Source organism: Trichechus manatus, unplaced genomic scaffold, assembly GCF_000243295.1.
Source record: "Trichechus manatus latirostris isolate Lorelei unplaced genomic scaffold, TriManLat1.0 scaffold00014, whole genome shotgun sequence".
In the NCBI taxonomy this organism is placed as follows: Eukaryota; Metazoa; Chordata; class Mammalia; order Sirenia; family Trichechidae; genus Trichechus; species Trichechus manatus.
In genome coordinates this window covers 17,723,541-17,737,123 of record NW_004443950.1, presented here as the reverse complement: position 1 = coordinate 17,737,123, position 13,583 = coordinate 17,723,541, and the positions used below count along the sequence as shown (strand labels likewise).

Sequence of the window (13,583 nt, the reverse complement as noted above, 5' to 3'; positions counted from 1 at the left end):
AGCTTGATAGGGTAGGGGTGGGAGCTGGGAGGATAATAAGTGAACACTTTCTGCAAAAGGCAGATCATGCGAAGACTGGGAAGCAGCAACGTAGCAGGCGCGCAGTAGCTCCTGTTTCCTCTCTCGACCTCAGTTTCCCCACCTGTACATTGGAGCCGCCGAGTCCTGCCCAGCCGGTTTCAAGGATACAGGGCGCGCAGGAAAGGCACAGCACTTTTAGCGAGGGGATGTTCTAGACCTGGCAAGACCCAAGGGTGTGTCTGTCCCAATAACGCCAGAGCCTCCCTACCCGAGTCCCCGACCCCTGGCCCCGGCCAGACACCGCAGCCCGCAGTGGGGCGCTCTGTGGGCCCCGCCAGCAGTGATAACTGCTGTAGCCCGCCCCCTCCGCGGCCCGCCTCGCCTTTGATGTACCGCGCCCGGCCAATGGGCGCGCGGGGAGGCGCGGGTCTCCGCGGCGGGCTGGGGGTAGGCGCGCCGGGGCGTCAGTAGGGCCGCGGCGACGGCGGCAGGAGCTTGTCTCGGCGCTGCCTTGGGCTTCGCTCGGCTCGGAGGCTGCACCGGGAGGAGAGCAAGGCGAGGCGCGCCGCCAGGCCCGGGGGCCGGGCGCATGGCTTAGGGGCGCCCCGGCCGCCGCGCCCCCAGCATGGGGAAACTTCACTCCAAGCCGGGTCAGTGCCCCTGCCGCGCGCGCCGGGCCCCGGGCTCCCGCCGCTCTCGCCATCGCGATCGCTAACTCTCTCCCTCTCCTTTCTTTCCGGCTCCCGCCGCCGCCGCCGCGCGCGATGCGCCTGCAGCCGCCGTGTGCAAGCGCAGGGAGAGCCCGGAAGGTAGGGGCGCGCTGGGCACGGACCCGGGGGATGGACGCGGGACGCCCCGCGGACGGCGGCGCAACGGCCCAGTCGTCCGGATCTTATTACCAGGGCCACCCCCCCCCCCAACTGCGGCCACCAGTCCCAGAAACTCGTCCCCGGAGCAGCATCCGTACCCCCTTCTCTGTCCCTCTGACCCCGTCCCCGAGGTCCACCGCTTCTGACCCGCAACCCCTACCCCCTCTCTTGGTCCCCGCCCTCGGCGCCCACTGCTCTCCCTCTTCTGACCCCCAAACCCCTCCTCCCTGGGTCCTTCTCCACCCCCACCCCACCCCTGCGCTCCTTTCTGGGTCTCTGCTCTTAGAGCTTCGCTGAACCGCCTTTGGGTTACCTGCGTCCTTCTCTCGGGTTCTGCCCCAGTTCTCGAGCCCCCTCCGGGCCCCCGATGCCTTTGCTTTCCTTCCTCTGCCGCGCCCACCCCCTCCCTCCCCTCTCGGGTAACTTTCGGCCCGGCGGCCAGACTCAGGGGCTGCGTGTCGTCCCCGCCCCAGGTGACAGCTTCGCGGTGAGCGCCGCCTGGGCTCGGAAAGGCATCGAGGAGTGGATTGGGAGGCAGCGCTGCCCCGGCGTCGGCCCGGGACCCAGACCGCTGCGAGCGGCGGGCACCGTCGGCAGAGGCACCCGGGTACGATCCCTACCCCACCCCATCTCTCCACCCCTCCCAGCTTCAGAGTTGGGTCTCCATCTCCACCCACCCCAACTTTTAAGCACCCTTCCTGGAACAGCTTCTGGCGCCAAAACTCTTCTCAGCCGCCCCCTCTGCCTCAACCACATGGCCCTGTGCCCTCATGCCTTGGGGACTGCCTGGGGTAGGTCTTGGGGAGGAGGTTGTGGAGGTCCAGCTGATGGGGGAAGTCCTGTGCTGGAGGGATTTGGGAGCCTGCTCTGACTTTTACCTTGGTTTCTGTGGCCAGCATTCAAAGGTGGATTTGGAGGTGAGCTAGGGAGAGAGGAGGTACCCAGGGGTGGCCCCAGGATCTTGTGGCTGCCTCTGGAATGTGTCCCGGGTGCCTGTGGCATTCATCAGTCCCATCTGCCCCGGAACCCCAGAAGAGCAAACTGCGATCTAGGTGGCAGGACTTGGAGGGCTCTGGGACCTGGTAGACCCCTTTGCTTGGCTCTCAAGGATAGAGAGAGCCTCATTCTGCTATAGCTTGGGCTCCCTCCTGAGCCTTTGCTCAGTGGGTCTGGCCAGTGGGGTCCCTGAGTTTTTCCGATGGGGGTGGAGTAGGTGTGACAGGGGAGCCAGTTCAGCCCCAACTTCTGGCCTGGGACTGGTGTTCACAGATGTCCTCTGAGCTCTGGAACTCTGCCAGGGTGGTCTGCGTGGAACTCGTGCAAGCCAAGGATCAAAGGATGAATCAACTTTTTGATGTGACACTTAATTTTGACTTCGAGGGGGAACGGACTGAGTCTCAGGTCTGGTTGGTTCTTTGGTCTTGTCCATGAGCTCAGGAGGGGTTGGGTGGAGACTTCAGATGTGGGTATATGTTTGGACAGTGGAACTTGGGCAGAGTGCAGCTCAGCTGCAGGGGCCAGTACTGGGAGGTGGGCCTGTGGATAAAGCTGATTCTGGTACATGTGTGCAGTCAGCTCCCACCTCTTTCTCCACCGCCACTGATCCATGGGGCCTTTCTCTTCTACAATTCTGTCCATCGGTTGGTTGGGTTGGAATTGGAGCTGCTGTCCTGGATGGGGGTGCAGCAGTTGGGGTCCTTTAAAAACAGTACTACAAACTTCTCCTCCCTCCACCATTTCTTGTTGTTAATCTACTGTATTTAAAGCCCAGTGAAAATGATCCGATTTAGCTGTATGAACAAATGCATTTGCAGCTCAAGATGGAGGTCAGCTGTGTGGATTCCCATTCATCAAGTTTCGGTTTTCTTCAGCCTGGTTATTTTTACAGAGTATTCTTGCAGAATGACATTTATTTGCAGCCCCCCTTTTTTTTCTTTTCTTTTTTCCTTTCCCGAACTGCCAGGCAGCCTGCTCCATGCTAGAGGGGAAACTTGAAATACAGCGAGGGCTTACTTCAATTGACTTTTATCTTCAAAGCCTTAACAAATGTTACCCGCATGTTTTTGGTGGGTCTCCTTGGCATCCAGTCCGGGAGGATGGGAGGGAGGAGGAAGGAAGGAGAGGAAAACAAAGTCCATCGTTTTTAATTAAATAGTAGTGTTCTCAGCAAGAGGAATGTCAGCCAGTAAAAGTTGCCATTGGGGGAAGGGGAGGGTGGGGCAGGGGGCCTCTGCTTAAGTCTGTGGCTTTGGTGAAGTCACGGAATTTTGTTGCCTGGTTTCCCCCAGCTGAGGACGGCATAGGATGGTGCTTGCCCGCCCCCTCCCTCCCCCACTCTCAGGGAAACACTGAGGGGTCATTAATGTTTGTTCAAAGCACTTTTGAAGATGTGAGGCATAGAGCCATCGGCGTGACATTTGTCAGGCGGCTGGAGGGCGGGCCCAGACATCAAAGATGTGGGGTGGGGGACGCAGGCTGTGCCTTCTAGAGGGTGTCCTTGGTGATGGGACCCAGATGCCTGGGTTTTCGTCAGCCCTGGCCCAAGATGGCCCAGTTACTGAGTTCACAGAGGTGGGGTTGGCAGGGCTGGCCCCGTGTCCCCTCTAGGAGGTGGTCAGGGTGAGCGGAAACATAATGGCCTCTCCTAGGGCGCCTTGCCGCACTGCTGGGACCTGCGAGGCCATTTCATGTGCTACCTGGAGGGGTATTTTTAGTCCTAACAGTTCGGCATGTCTTTTGCCAGAAAAAAATAACTAGGACATCAAACCCATGATTTCACGGGTATTATTGCTTAGGATAAATCGAAGTTGAAAGAGACAGTCAATTTAAAGTTGATTCAGAGAATAATAGTAAATTGGCAGTAGTACAGGTGGTCAAAATTGTGAAGGTGGGAGCAGAGTGCCCAAAGTTTGGGAAACACTAAGACACTGAACAGGCCAGCAGTGGGCACCCTTCAGTCTGGCTGAATTTCCTTGATTCCTCCCAGCACGGAAAGGGTTGCTGGTGGTTCTTCTCTCGGATCATCAGTATGTAGGAGGGCGTGGCCTCCAAAGTCTGCTGGGTTCCAGGGGCTGGCAGAGGTCCCCAACAAGCCCTACATCTGTCTTGCGGATGGCTTCTGTCTCCATTTTTTTATTGAGCCTTCCACCAAAGTAGCTGGGGATACTTCAGAGGCATATCCAACTTGTGTTACTATTATTGCAATGATTGTTGTTGTTAACTGACGTCGAGTTGGCCCCGACTCGTGGTGACCCCATGCACTACGGAACGAAACACTGCCTGATCCTGTGACATCCGCATATTGGTTGCAGATGGGACTATTGTGGTCCACAGGGTTTTTATTGGCTGATTTTTGGTGGTAGATGGCCAGGCCTTTCTTCCTAGTCTGTCTTAGTCTGGAAGCGCCGCTGAAACCTGTTCAGCATCATAGCAACGCTCAAGCCTCAGCGGACAGATGGGTGGCAGCTGTGCATGAGGTACACTGGGCAGGAATCAAACCCAGGTCTTCTGCGTGGAAGGCAAGAATTCTACAGCTGAACCACCAATTGTAGTGATAAAGAAACCAAACTCATTGCCGTCGAGTCAATTCTGACTGCTGTTTATTAAGTGTCTATACGTACATGTTGCGTACGTGATCTTAATCCTCCCCATAACCCTCTAAAGTTGCCAGCCAGCTGGTGTGGACTGCGTTTTTCTCCCTCTTTGGAGCACTTTCCAGGAAAAAGGAAATCGTGTGGCAAAGCCTTATGCCTAGAGGGTGCCCTGTTCAGTAATTCCCAAGAAGTGGTAAGTGGACCAGCTGTGAGCACTTTGAGGTGAGCTGGCTGTGGGGCAGATAAATCAGCAGGGGCCCCTGCTTGCCTTCTTCCTCCCTGATGGGGTCTGGAGAGCTTGGTAAGTGGTCAGCACGCAGGCAGTAAACCAAGCCTGGCCTCCTGCCTGCAAAAATAAGTGAGGTCAGGCTCTGCCGTAAGAGCTGTGTCACCTCTACAGCCATTTTACCTTTGCATGCCTTAATTACCTTATCTGTAAAATGGGTGTAATACTATTCTCATCCGTGGCAGAATTATGCCAGGTGACGCTTCAAAAAGAATAAAACCCGGGAAGAGTGGTGCTGGAAGGTTCACTGAGAGGCTGGTAGAGGCGGGTTGGGGAGGGCTGTAAGCAGGAGAGGTAGAAGCCTTAGCCTGGGCTTCTTCTCTTTCCATGTGGACACAGTGCACTCCAAGGGAATATGAGCTCCTAGGAGAAAAATAATGAGAAATGTGAGTACTTTGAAAGACAAAAGAAGCCCTGGTGGTGCACTGGTTAAGTGCTCGGCTGCTAACCAAAAGGTTGGTGGTTTGAACCCACCAAGCCGCTCCGTAGGAGAAAGACCTGGTGATCTGCTCCCATAAAGATTACAGCCTAGAAAACTCTGTGGGGCAGTTCTACTCTGTCACATGGAGTTGCTATGAGTTTCAATTGCCTTGACGCCACCTAATGGCAACGGAAACCCTGGTGTCGTAGTGGTTAAGAGTTCAGCTGCTAACCAAAAGGTCGGCAGTTCAAATCCACCAGGTGCTTCTTGGAAACCCTACTATGAGTTGGAATTGTCTCGATGGCAGTGGGTTTTTTTTTTTTTGTAATGACAACAGCAGCAATATGAAAGGCAATGAATGGAACAGTTTATATGCCAGAAAACAATTAATGCTAAACAGAATTAGAAATTAAAATAAACCTAATAATCTCAGTTCAATACAGGAGGATCTTGGACACAATGAAGCAGCAACAGGCAGTTACAAAAGGAAACTAGTTGAAAATACGGGGTATGGAAAATATAATGGGTGAAACAAAAAAGCCTGATGGATGGATTGAGTAGCATAGTGGACCGAGAGATGTTGAATAGGAAAACGCTTGGAGAAGCAGAACGTGCGTGCCTGTGTGCATACTCAGGCGGCATGTACCCACATGTGCACATATGAACGTGTAAAACCGCATTTAAAACAGTCCCCTCCCCACCCCCCAGCTTGGCCCTTTTGTTCTTTTATAGCAGAGCTGCACGAAGAAATAGGCTGGAGGCCGCAGCCAGGCAAGCCTGCCTCTGGATCAAAGGCGGCTGCCAGGCGGTTTGGTAATTTGATTAGGGGGCACCCAGCGCATTTTGATATTTGGGGAAGATTAGAAAGGTGCAGGCTCAGTTGGGGCCCGCGTGGACTTAGTGTGCTGGGTGATGAGATTGGAGGCTGGCCCAGCTGCTGCCCGAGTGCTGGATTCCAGGGGAATTACCCTTGAATGATACCAGTTGGCACAATTAAAAGGCCCCATGTCTTCACCATATGGAAAGTGTTAGACCTCCTTACGTGGTTTCAAAGCTATGTGCTGGGAGGTGGACTTGACATTTGAGGTAAAGCATAAATTAAATATTTGGTGTTTCGGAATTAAAAGATGATTTGCTTTGAGGCTGGTGGAGGACCTGGGGTTGAGGCATTCAGGCCTCCGTTCCCCACAGCCGTGAGTTCTCCGTGGAGTGTCTTCTCTGCCCACGGGCACCCTGGCCAGCCTCGCAGCCCTGCTTTGGGGGGTTCTTTATCCCTGGGGAGTGGGAAGGAGAGGTGGGGAAAGCTGGGGCTGGGCAAAATGCCCGGTGGGACTTCTGGTTTTCAATAGGCCTGGGCTCCTCAGGATGGTGGGTGGTGGGCGAAGGTGTCATGTTCTGAGTTCTTTAATTCACCTCTGTGATGTGGTCTCTGGCAGAGGCTTCTGGAAGTGTCTTGCCCGCCCTCTGAAACTTTTCTTCTTTGAGAAGGAGGCTGGTTCCCCCTGAGTCAGACCCGCCTGCATGTTCTGTTCCCTAGATTTCAGGGACAACTTCTCCACTGTCACATTTTATAAGGATGTCGTAAGCCTGAGAAGATGCTAAAGCAGGAGGCAACTGCCTTGTCTTCCACAGGGTCATAGAACTTGGGGACCTTTTCATCCCCTCACCCGGTGAGGATGTCAGGAATGAGGAGACAAGGTGGACAGACAGAGAGTGGTCTTTAAGAGGCTGTTTGTATCAGGAAGCTTAAATACCCCTAAGGGACCAGACTGTCCCTTGAGCATTTAAAACATCAAGGCTGGACCATCGAGCAATAAAAGAGTCACTTTCTGAGTACAACTTCTTTACTGTGGCATAGTAGACACTCATGATGTATTTGCTGAATGAATGAATCAGTGAATGAATGAATGAATACAAGATAGACGAGGCCACCTTTCCTGCCTCCTCCCGCACATGCTCTTCCCGAGCCGGCTTCTCTCCTTTTATTCCTGCTTGTAAATTCCCTCTTCCTCAAGGTCCCGCTATTCCGAGTGGAATTAGGCATTTTCCTTCAGTCACTCGGCTATTAATTTTTAACTCCCTAAACCCTGGTGGCGCAGTGGTTAAGAGCTACTGCTGCTAACCAAAAGGTCAGCAGTTCGAATCCACCAGGTGCTCCTTGGAAACCTTATCGGGCAGTTCTACTCTGTCCCATAGGGTTGCTATGAGTCAGAATCTACTTGACGGCAACGGGTTTGGTTTGGTTAACTGTGCCAGGCACTGGGATGTGGTAGAGAATAAAAGAGACGTGGTCACTGACCTTCGGTAGCTTCCAGTCTAATATAGGCGGCAAAGATGAGGCAAGTAAACAGGCCCATTAATAGACCGTGGGTGGGACAAACTGTTAAGCTGAAAGTTTGGCAGTTTGAACCCACCTAGAGGTGTCTTGGAAGACAGGCCTGGCGATCTGCTTCTGAAAGGTCATAGCCTTGAAAACCCTACGGAGCAGTTCTACTCTGCACACGGGAGGTTGCTAGGAGTCAGAATTGACTCAGCAGCAACTAACGAGAACCCTTGTGAGAAGCACCATGAGGGCAGCAGGCAGGAGGTACTAGAAAATCAATGTGTGTGTTGGGGGCGGGGGGTGGTCTTGAAGCAAAACCGGAAGGACAGTGAGGAAGAAGGTGTGGGCAGAGGGAATGGCACTTTGCAGGGAAGAGCTGCCTGAGGCTCCAGGCTTGCTCTTGTTCGTGGAAAATTGGTGGTGATTGGAGCTTGCTGGGAGGCCTGTGTGTGGAACTCACGCCAGGTGGTCGAGAAGGAACTGTAGGCTCCAAGTGGCTGTGCAGCCCTGTGGGCACAGGTGAGGTAGGGACATGGAATGTGGCAGTCTTCCCTGGTGCTCGGTGCTCAGTCTTTTTGAAAAGCCCTGTCTGTCAGCTGCTCTTGGCATGGTTGAGCTACCTGTCTCTCTGAGCAGGTGTGTGGAGCAGGGTGGGTGGTCAGTGTGCTACCTGACTTGCAAGCATGCTCCTGGGAGCTGATGAATGCGGAGCGTCATATTCAGGGACTTGGGGCACTCGCTATACTTGCAGCTTGAATGAGTTGGTGGCCTCGCTGCCTCTGGGAGGAGGAGGGTCGCTGTAGGGCCAGGAAACCAGCTGTAGTGCCGTGAGGTGGGCAGGAGGGATAATTGGCTGCTCAAGGGCAGAGAGAGGCATCTCAAGGGCTGGGGGACAAAAGGCAGTGAGAAGCCAGTCCCAGAGAGGACCCATCCTGCCCCAGAGCTGCTGTGAGCCTGTGGCTAAGGGGAGAGGGTCCTTTGCCTTTGTTTACCAGCTTTGCCTGAGAAAGGTGAATATGAAGTGACCCTCTGGTCAGGGGGCTAGGGCAGTGGTCCATGGAGGAGCTCTGAGCCACTGGTGAGTCAGGTATCCCAGAATCCTCCCAGCTCCTGTGTTCCTGTTGTTGTAGCCTCACTCCCTGGCGGGGGATTCACAACGTGCTCTGGTTTAGAAACTTGGAATTTTTAGGTCGCTTGTTGGATTCCAGAGCAGGCGCTTCCGGCTGCCTCCCCAACTTCTCTCTCTCCCTCACTCACACATGTTCTTTTTGTGGCTCTTGTCTCTCACAGACATTCTTTCTCTTCCTCTCTCCCTTTCCCTCCCCCTCTCCCGCTCTCCTCTGAGGAAGGAAAAAATTCAGGCTCTCACAAACAAAATATCTGCCATTCCATCTGAGGGAGAACTGAGGCAGGAGCCCAGAATATCCTGGAAGGAACTCCAGAGAGCTGAAGGCCTCAGTTGTTTAATCTGGAGGGAGGTCTTTGATGTCACCCTGCTTCGTTTATCCTGGGAAGCTGCCTGCTTCTTTATGGTCAGCTTCAGTCTCTCCGCGTGAAGAATGGCTGAAGTCCTTCAGGGGATGGAGGAAAAGACTGTTCACTCCCCAAAGGGCAGTCCCGGTGACGCCGCCGCTCCTGCCAAGCCCAGGTGGGGTAGAGAACCTTTTCCAAACAAGCACTTCCAGAGACATAAGTAATTCTTTGATAACTTCGCGGGAAAGTAGAGGGGGCTGTTTATCCATGTGGGCACCAGTCATGGGGCTTTGCAAGGAACGCTTCAGGATGCCTCCACTGAAGTCATCCTTCGCTTCAGAAAGGCACAGGCACGCTCTGGCCGGCCTGCTTGGCCCACTGAGGTGTGCCTGGCTGTGTGTTTGTTTAGAGGGCTCTGAGGAATTGGTCTGGGCTTCACTCTTCTTGTTCAGCCACATGGCCTTGTGTGTGGCTGACACCTTCTAGGGAGCCATGGGTACTGGGTGGACTTCAAAGTGGCGTGGCACCAGCCAAGGGCTCTCCCTTTTCTGGCCTCAGTTTTTCCAGCAGAGCAGTAGGATAAAATTATTCGTTATAATTCAGCAGCTTTCTACTGAATGCATTCTATTCAAGTCTTTCATGCATCTCTGCAACATATAGTACCTCCTTAAGGCCAGATGTGCATTTGCTTTGTGAAGAGGGCACAGACTTTGTTCTCATGGAGTTTACAGTCTGGTCAGAAAAGATAAGTATTTTTAAAATCAGATTTTACAATTTCAGCATTTCGGTTGTGATATGTGCCTCGAAGGAGTACTGGGTGATTTGAGAGCGTATAATGGGGCTCAGACCTAATCTGGGTGTTATTCGTTCCGCAAATATTTGAGTGCCTTCTGTATGCCAAGCACCGTGCATAGGGTATTGTAGAAATGATGAAGAATAGGACATAGGTCCTGCCTCACAGAACTTAGAGTTCAGCGGGAGGAACATGGATTGCCTCTCATTTATTTTTCTTATATGACTGCATTGGTTAGAACGGTAACCATTAGGTGTGATGTTTGCTGTTTGTTTAGGTTTAAGAAAGCTTTCCTCAACTCCTAACTTGTTAGGATTTTTAAAATCAGGAGTAGTTATTGAATTTTATCAAATGTTGTTGAGGTATCAGTTACACTGATCATTCTTTGCTAATGTAATATATGATTTGCGTGTATGATTTACATTGCTAGATTTCCTGGTGTCCACTCTTTGCACTACTAAACTAAATCTTCCTTTGTCATGATAGATTACCTTTTTAAAATGCTGCTGGGCTTGGCTTGCTAATATTTTATTTTGGGCTTTTCACTGATACTCAAAAGTAGATTGACTCATAGGTTGGGAAGATAGATACTGAGCAATGAAGATCACGTGAAGGGAATGTCAGAGAATGCTTTGGGGGTCCTGAGAGTATATAGCAGGGGGTGCCAGCTGGTCTAGGGTCAGAGATGGTCTCGGGGGAAATGGGGGTTAAGCTGAGGCCCCAAGGATGTATGGGGGAGGGGAGGGTGGTGGTGAGCAAGGAAAGGAAGGGGGTGTAATGGCAGTATGAATGTCTGGGTAGATGGACCAGCAGCACATGAGAAAGCCCTGTGGGTCATTTCAACTGCTGAATGAGGTTTATTTGGAACCTCTGACCACTGGAAAAGGGTCATGGCATAGGCCTGGGGGCTTCTCAGCCTTCTCGTGGGGCTTGGTCCTGTCCAGAGGGGTGGACAAGTGTCAGGCCCTATGTGAAGGGCCAGTAGGACAGAGGTGTACTCCATGATCTGGTGGAGTCTCATGTGGGGCAAGGAGGGAGAGGTGTGAGGACAGGCTTTTTGTCATAAAAATGCAGGGAAGAAAAAGTGAATTCAGGTAATTGTGTGCTGCGGGCTCAGGGAGGGATTCTAAATGTCTTCTGTGGGCCAGGCACAGTGCTTGGTTCTTGGGGGTCGTTTAGGGGACCCTTAAGGAGACCACAGGAGGGTGAGGGACCAGGAGAAGTAAAATAGAATGTAAGACAGTACCAGATGGTGGTTAAAGAGCCAGATGTCCTGGGGTTCAAATCCTGACACCACCATTTTGTAACCATGGGATATTGGGCCCAGCACTGGACCTCATCTTAGTCAGGGGCCTGGCAGGAAGCAGATACACTCCAGGTAGCTTAAATGAAGACACTGCAATGAAGGGACGACTTCAGAGGTGTGGGCAGGGTTACAGGGGCCCTCATGAGGTGCTGAGGCACCTAGAGACTAGCAACAGTGGGAAGTTGTTACCACTGTGAGGGCAGAAGGGTCAGGGGAGGAAATGTTGTTACGGGATCCCTGTAAAAGCTGCTGGCTGGGCAGAAAACCAAACCAAAAACCAAACCCATTGCCATCAAGTCGATTCCGACTCATAGTGACCCTATAGGACAAAGTAGAACTGCCCCGTAATGGTTTCCAGGGAGCGGCTGGTGGGTTCAAACTGCCAACATTTTGGTTAGCACCTGAGATCAATCCCTCCATGACAATAGCCTCCAATTTTCTGCTGGTGCCTCCCGTTGGCTGAATCCAGAAGCCAGAGGGCAGGGAAGCTAGGTGAATTGGTGCATCTCGGTTGGCTTTCTGGGGCACAGAGCAGCACAGAGAAGGGCGGAGAATGGGTGGGGGAAGAGGCAGTAGAACGATCATCTCCGTGCCTTTGTTTCCTCATCTGTAAACCACCATAGGGTAGTTATGAGGACTCAAATTGTACAGTATTATACCTGCCTGGCACATAGTAGATGCTCAATAAAAGTTATTCAAGTTCTGACCCTGTAACAGCGGCACAGAACTCTGGAGATCTGGGGAAGACTTTTTGAAGGAGGTGGGGAGGACTTTGAAGGATAGGAAGACTGAGACCAGGGTCAGAAACCCAAGGACCTACAGGGGCCAGAGAGGTCATAAAAATGCTGCAGCAGGCTGGGGGCAAGACAGCTGGGAGGGGTGAGGACTGTGGTGTCCTGGAGAGCAGAGCGCATGTCCCGTCTCAAGGGGGCCATGCCACTCAGCCCCGGCCAACCATTGCCACGTGGGAGTGTGGCTCTGGTGTTGCCACATCTTTTGGTCATTTAGAGAATCCAGCAATGTGGATTTTCATGGGCAATCTTTCCAATTTAAAAATTATTGTCAACCAATTTGTTTGGACCAAGGAAGCACTTCAGTGTGCCGGATTTGGCCCATAGTCCCTCGGTTATGATCGCTGATTTGTTGTTGAGTGCTGTCAAGTTGATTTTTGACTCATAGCGACCCCATGTGACAGCGTAGAACTGCCCCAGAGGGTTTGCTAGGCTGCAGTCTTTACGGGAGCAGATAGCTAGGTCTCTTCTTCCATGGAGCCTCTGGGTGGTTCGAACTGCTTAACCATTGTGCCACCAGCATTGCTGATTTAGACCTGTACAATTTAGGGGAGGGGGGTATCAGTATGTTAGTGATAATACATAACCAACCAACCAGTTGCTATTGAGTCGATTCCAACCATGGTGACTACGTGTGCGTCAGAGTAGACCTGCATGCCTTTGGGTTTTCGTGACTGTGACCTTTCAGAAGCAGATTGCCAGACCTTTCTTCTGAGGCACCTCTGTGTGGTTTGAACCGCCAGCCTTTCAGTCGGTAGCTAAGTGCTTAACTGTCTGCACCACGCAGGGGCTCCCTAGTGGCAGTACATACCAGTGAGTGTTGGATGTGCCAAGCCTTGTGCCCGATGCAGTACATATAGTCTGTTGTGGAACCCTTGCAATAGCCTTGCGATAGATACTATTCCCCTGTAGGGTGGCTAGGAGTCAGAAGTGACTCGATGGCAATGGGTTTTGGTTTTTCTTGCATAGATGAGGAGACAGGCTCAGCAGGCTTCAGTGACTGGCCTGGCCAGAGAGAGCTGCGTGAGACCGCGCTTGAGGCCGAGGGTACAGTCTGAGCAAAGGCCCAGTGCTGGGAAGTTAGGACAGTGAGTTTTGGTTGAGCGGAGAGCGGTGTGGGAAGGGAGGGTGGCATAAGTACAGTAAAGATGTGGTGTGGGCCACTTTATACTGTGGTCGGGTGCGTTGAGTTGATTTTCAACTCACAGCCACCCCACGTGACAGAGTAGAACTGTCCCGTAGGGTTTTCTAGGCTGTAATCTTTATGGGAGCAGACCGCCGGGTCTTTCTCCCTCGGAGCCCCCTGGGTGGGTTCTGAATGCCAACCTTTCAGTTAGCAGCTGAGCACTTAGCTCGTTGCACCAGTTTGCACTGAGGACTAGCATATGCACACAGTAGGTGCCGGAGGTGTGGTTAGAGCTTCACAATCAGACTTCCCTGTTCTAAGTCCCAGCTGCACCTCTCCCCAGCTAGGTGGCCTTGGGCCAAGTGGTGGCTCATCTTTCATGTTCAGTTTCCACATCTGTGAAATGGGTAGATAGTTCCCACCTCATGGAGTAGTTCGAAGGGCGGCACATTGGGGAGAATAAAGCAGGTGTGTCTCCTCTGGCAGCTCCCTAGTGTGGTTTGCCAATGATCATCTGGATATCTCTGTCATGTGGTAAGTGGGACAAAGGTAAAAAAAAACATGGTTTGGTGAGGGAGTTT

At 52.6% G+C, this 13,583-nt stretch overlaps 1 protein-coding gene across 1 annotated transcript in view; it reads left to right on the top strand.

The window, feature by feature from the left end:
• Positions 1-434: 434 nt before the first annotated feature.
• The window catches only part of NKD1 (NKD inhibitor of WNT signaling pathway 1), a 99,617-nt gene continuing 86,468 nt past the window's right edge, over positions 435-13,583 (top strand). The window contains exons 1-3 of the mRNA XM_004371597.1: positions 435-671; positions 798-830; positions 1,364-1,497. Coding sequence (XP_004371654.1) covers positions 647-671; positions 798-830; positions 1,364-1,497 — 192 coding nt within the window. The 5' untranslated portion in view covers positions 435-646. The remainder of the gene's footprint in view (positions 672-797; positions 831-1,363; positions 1,498-13,583) is intronic.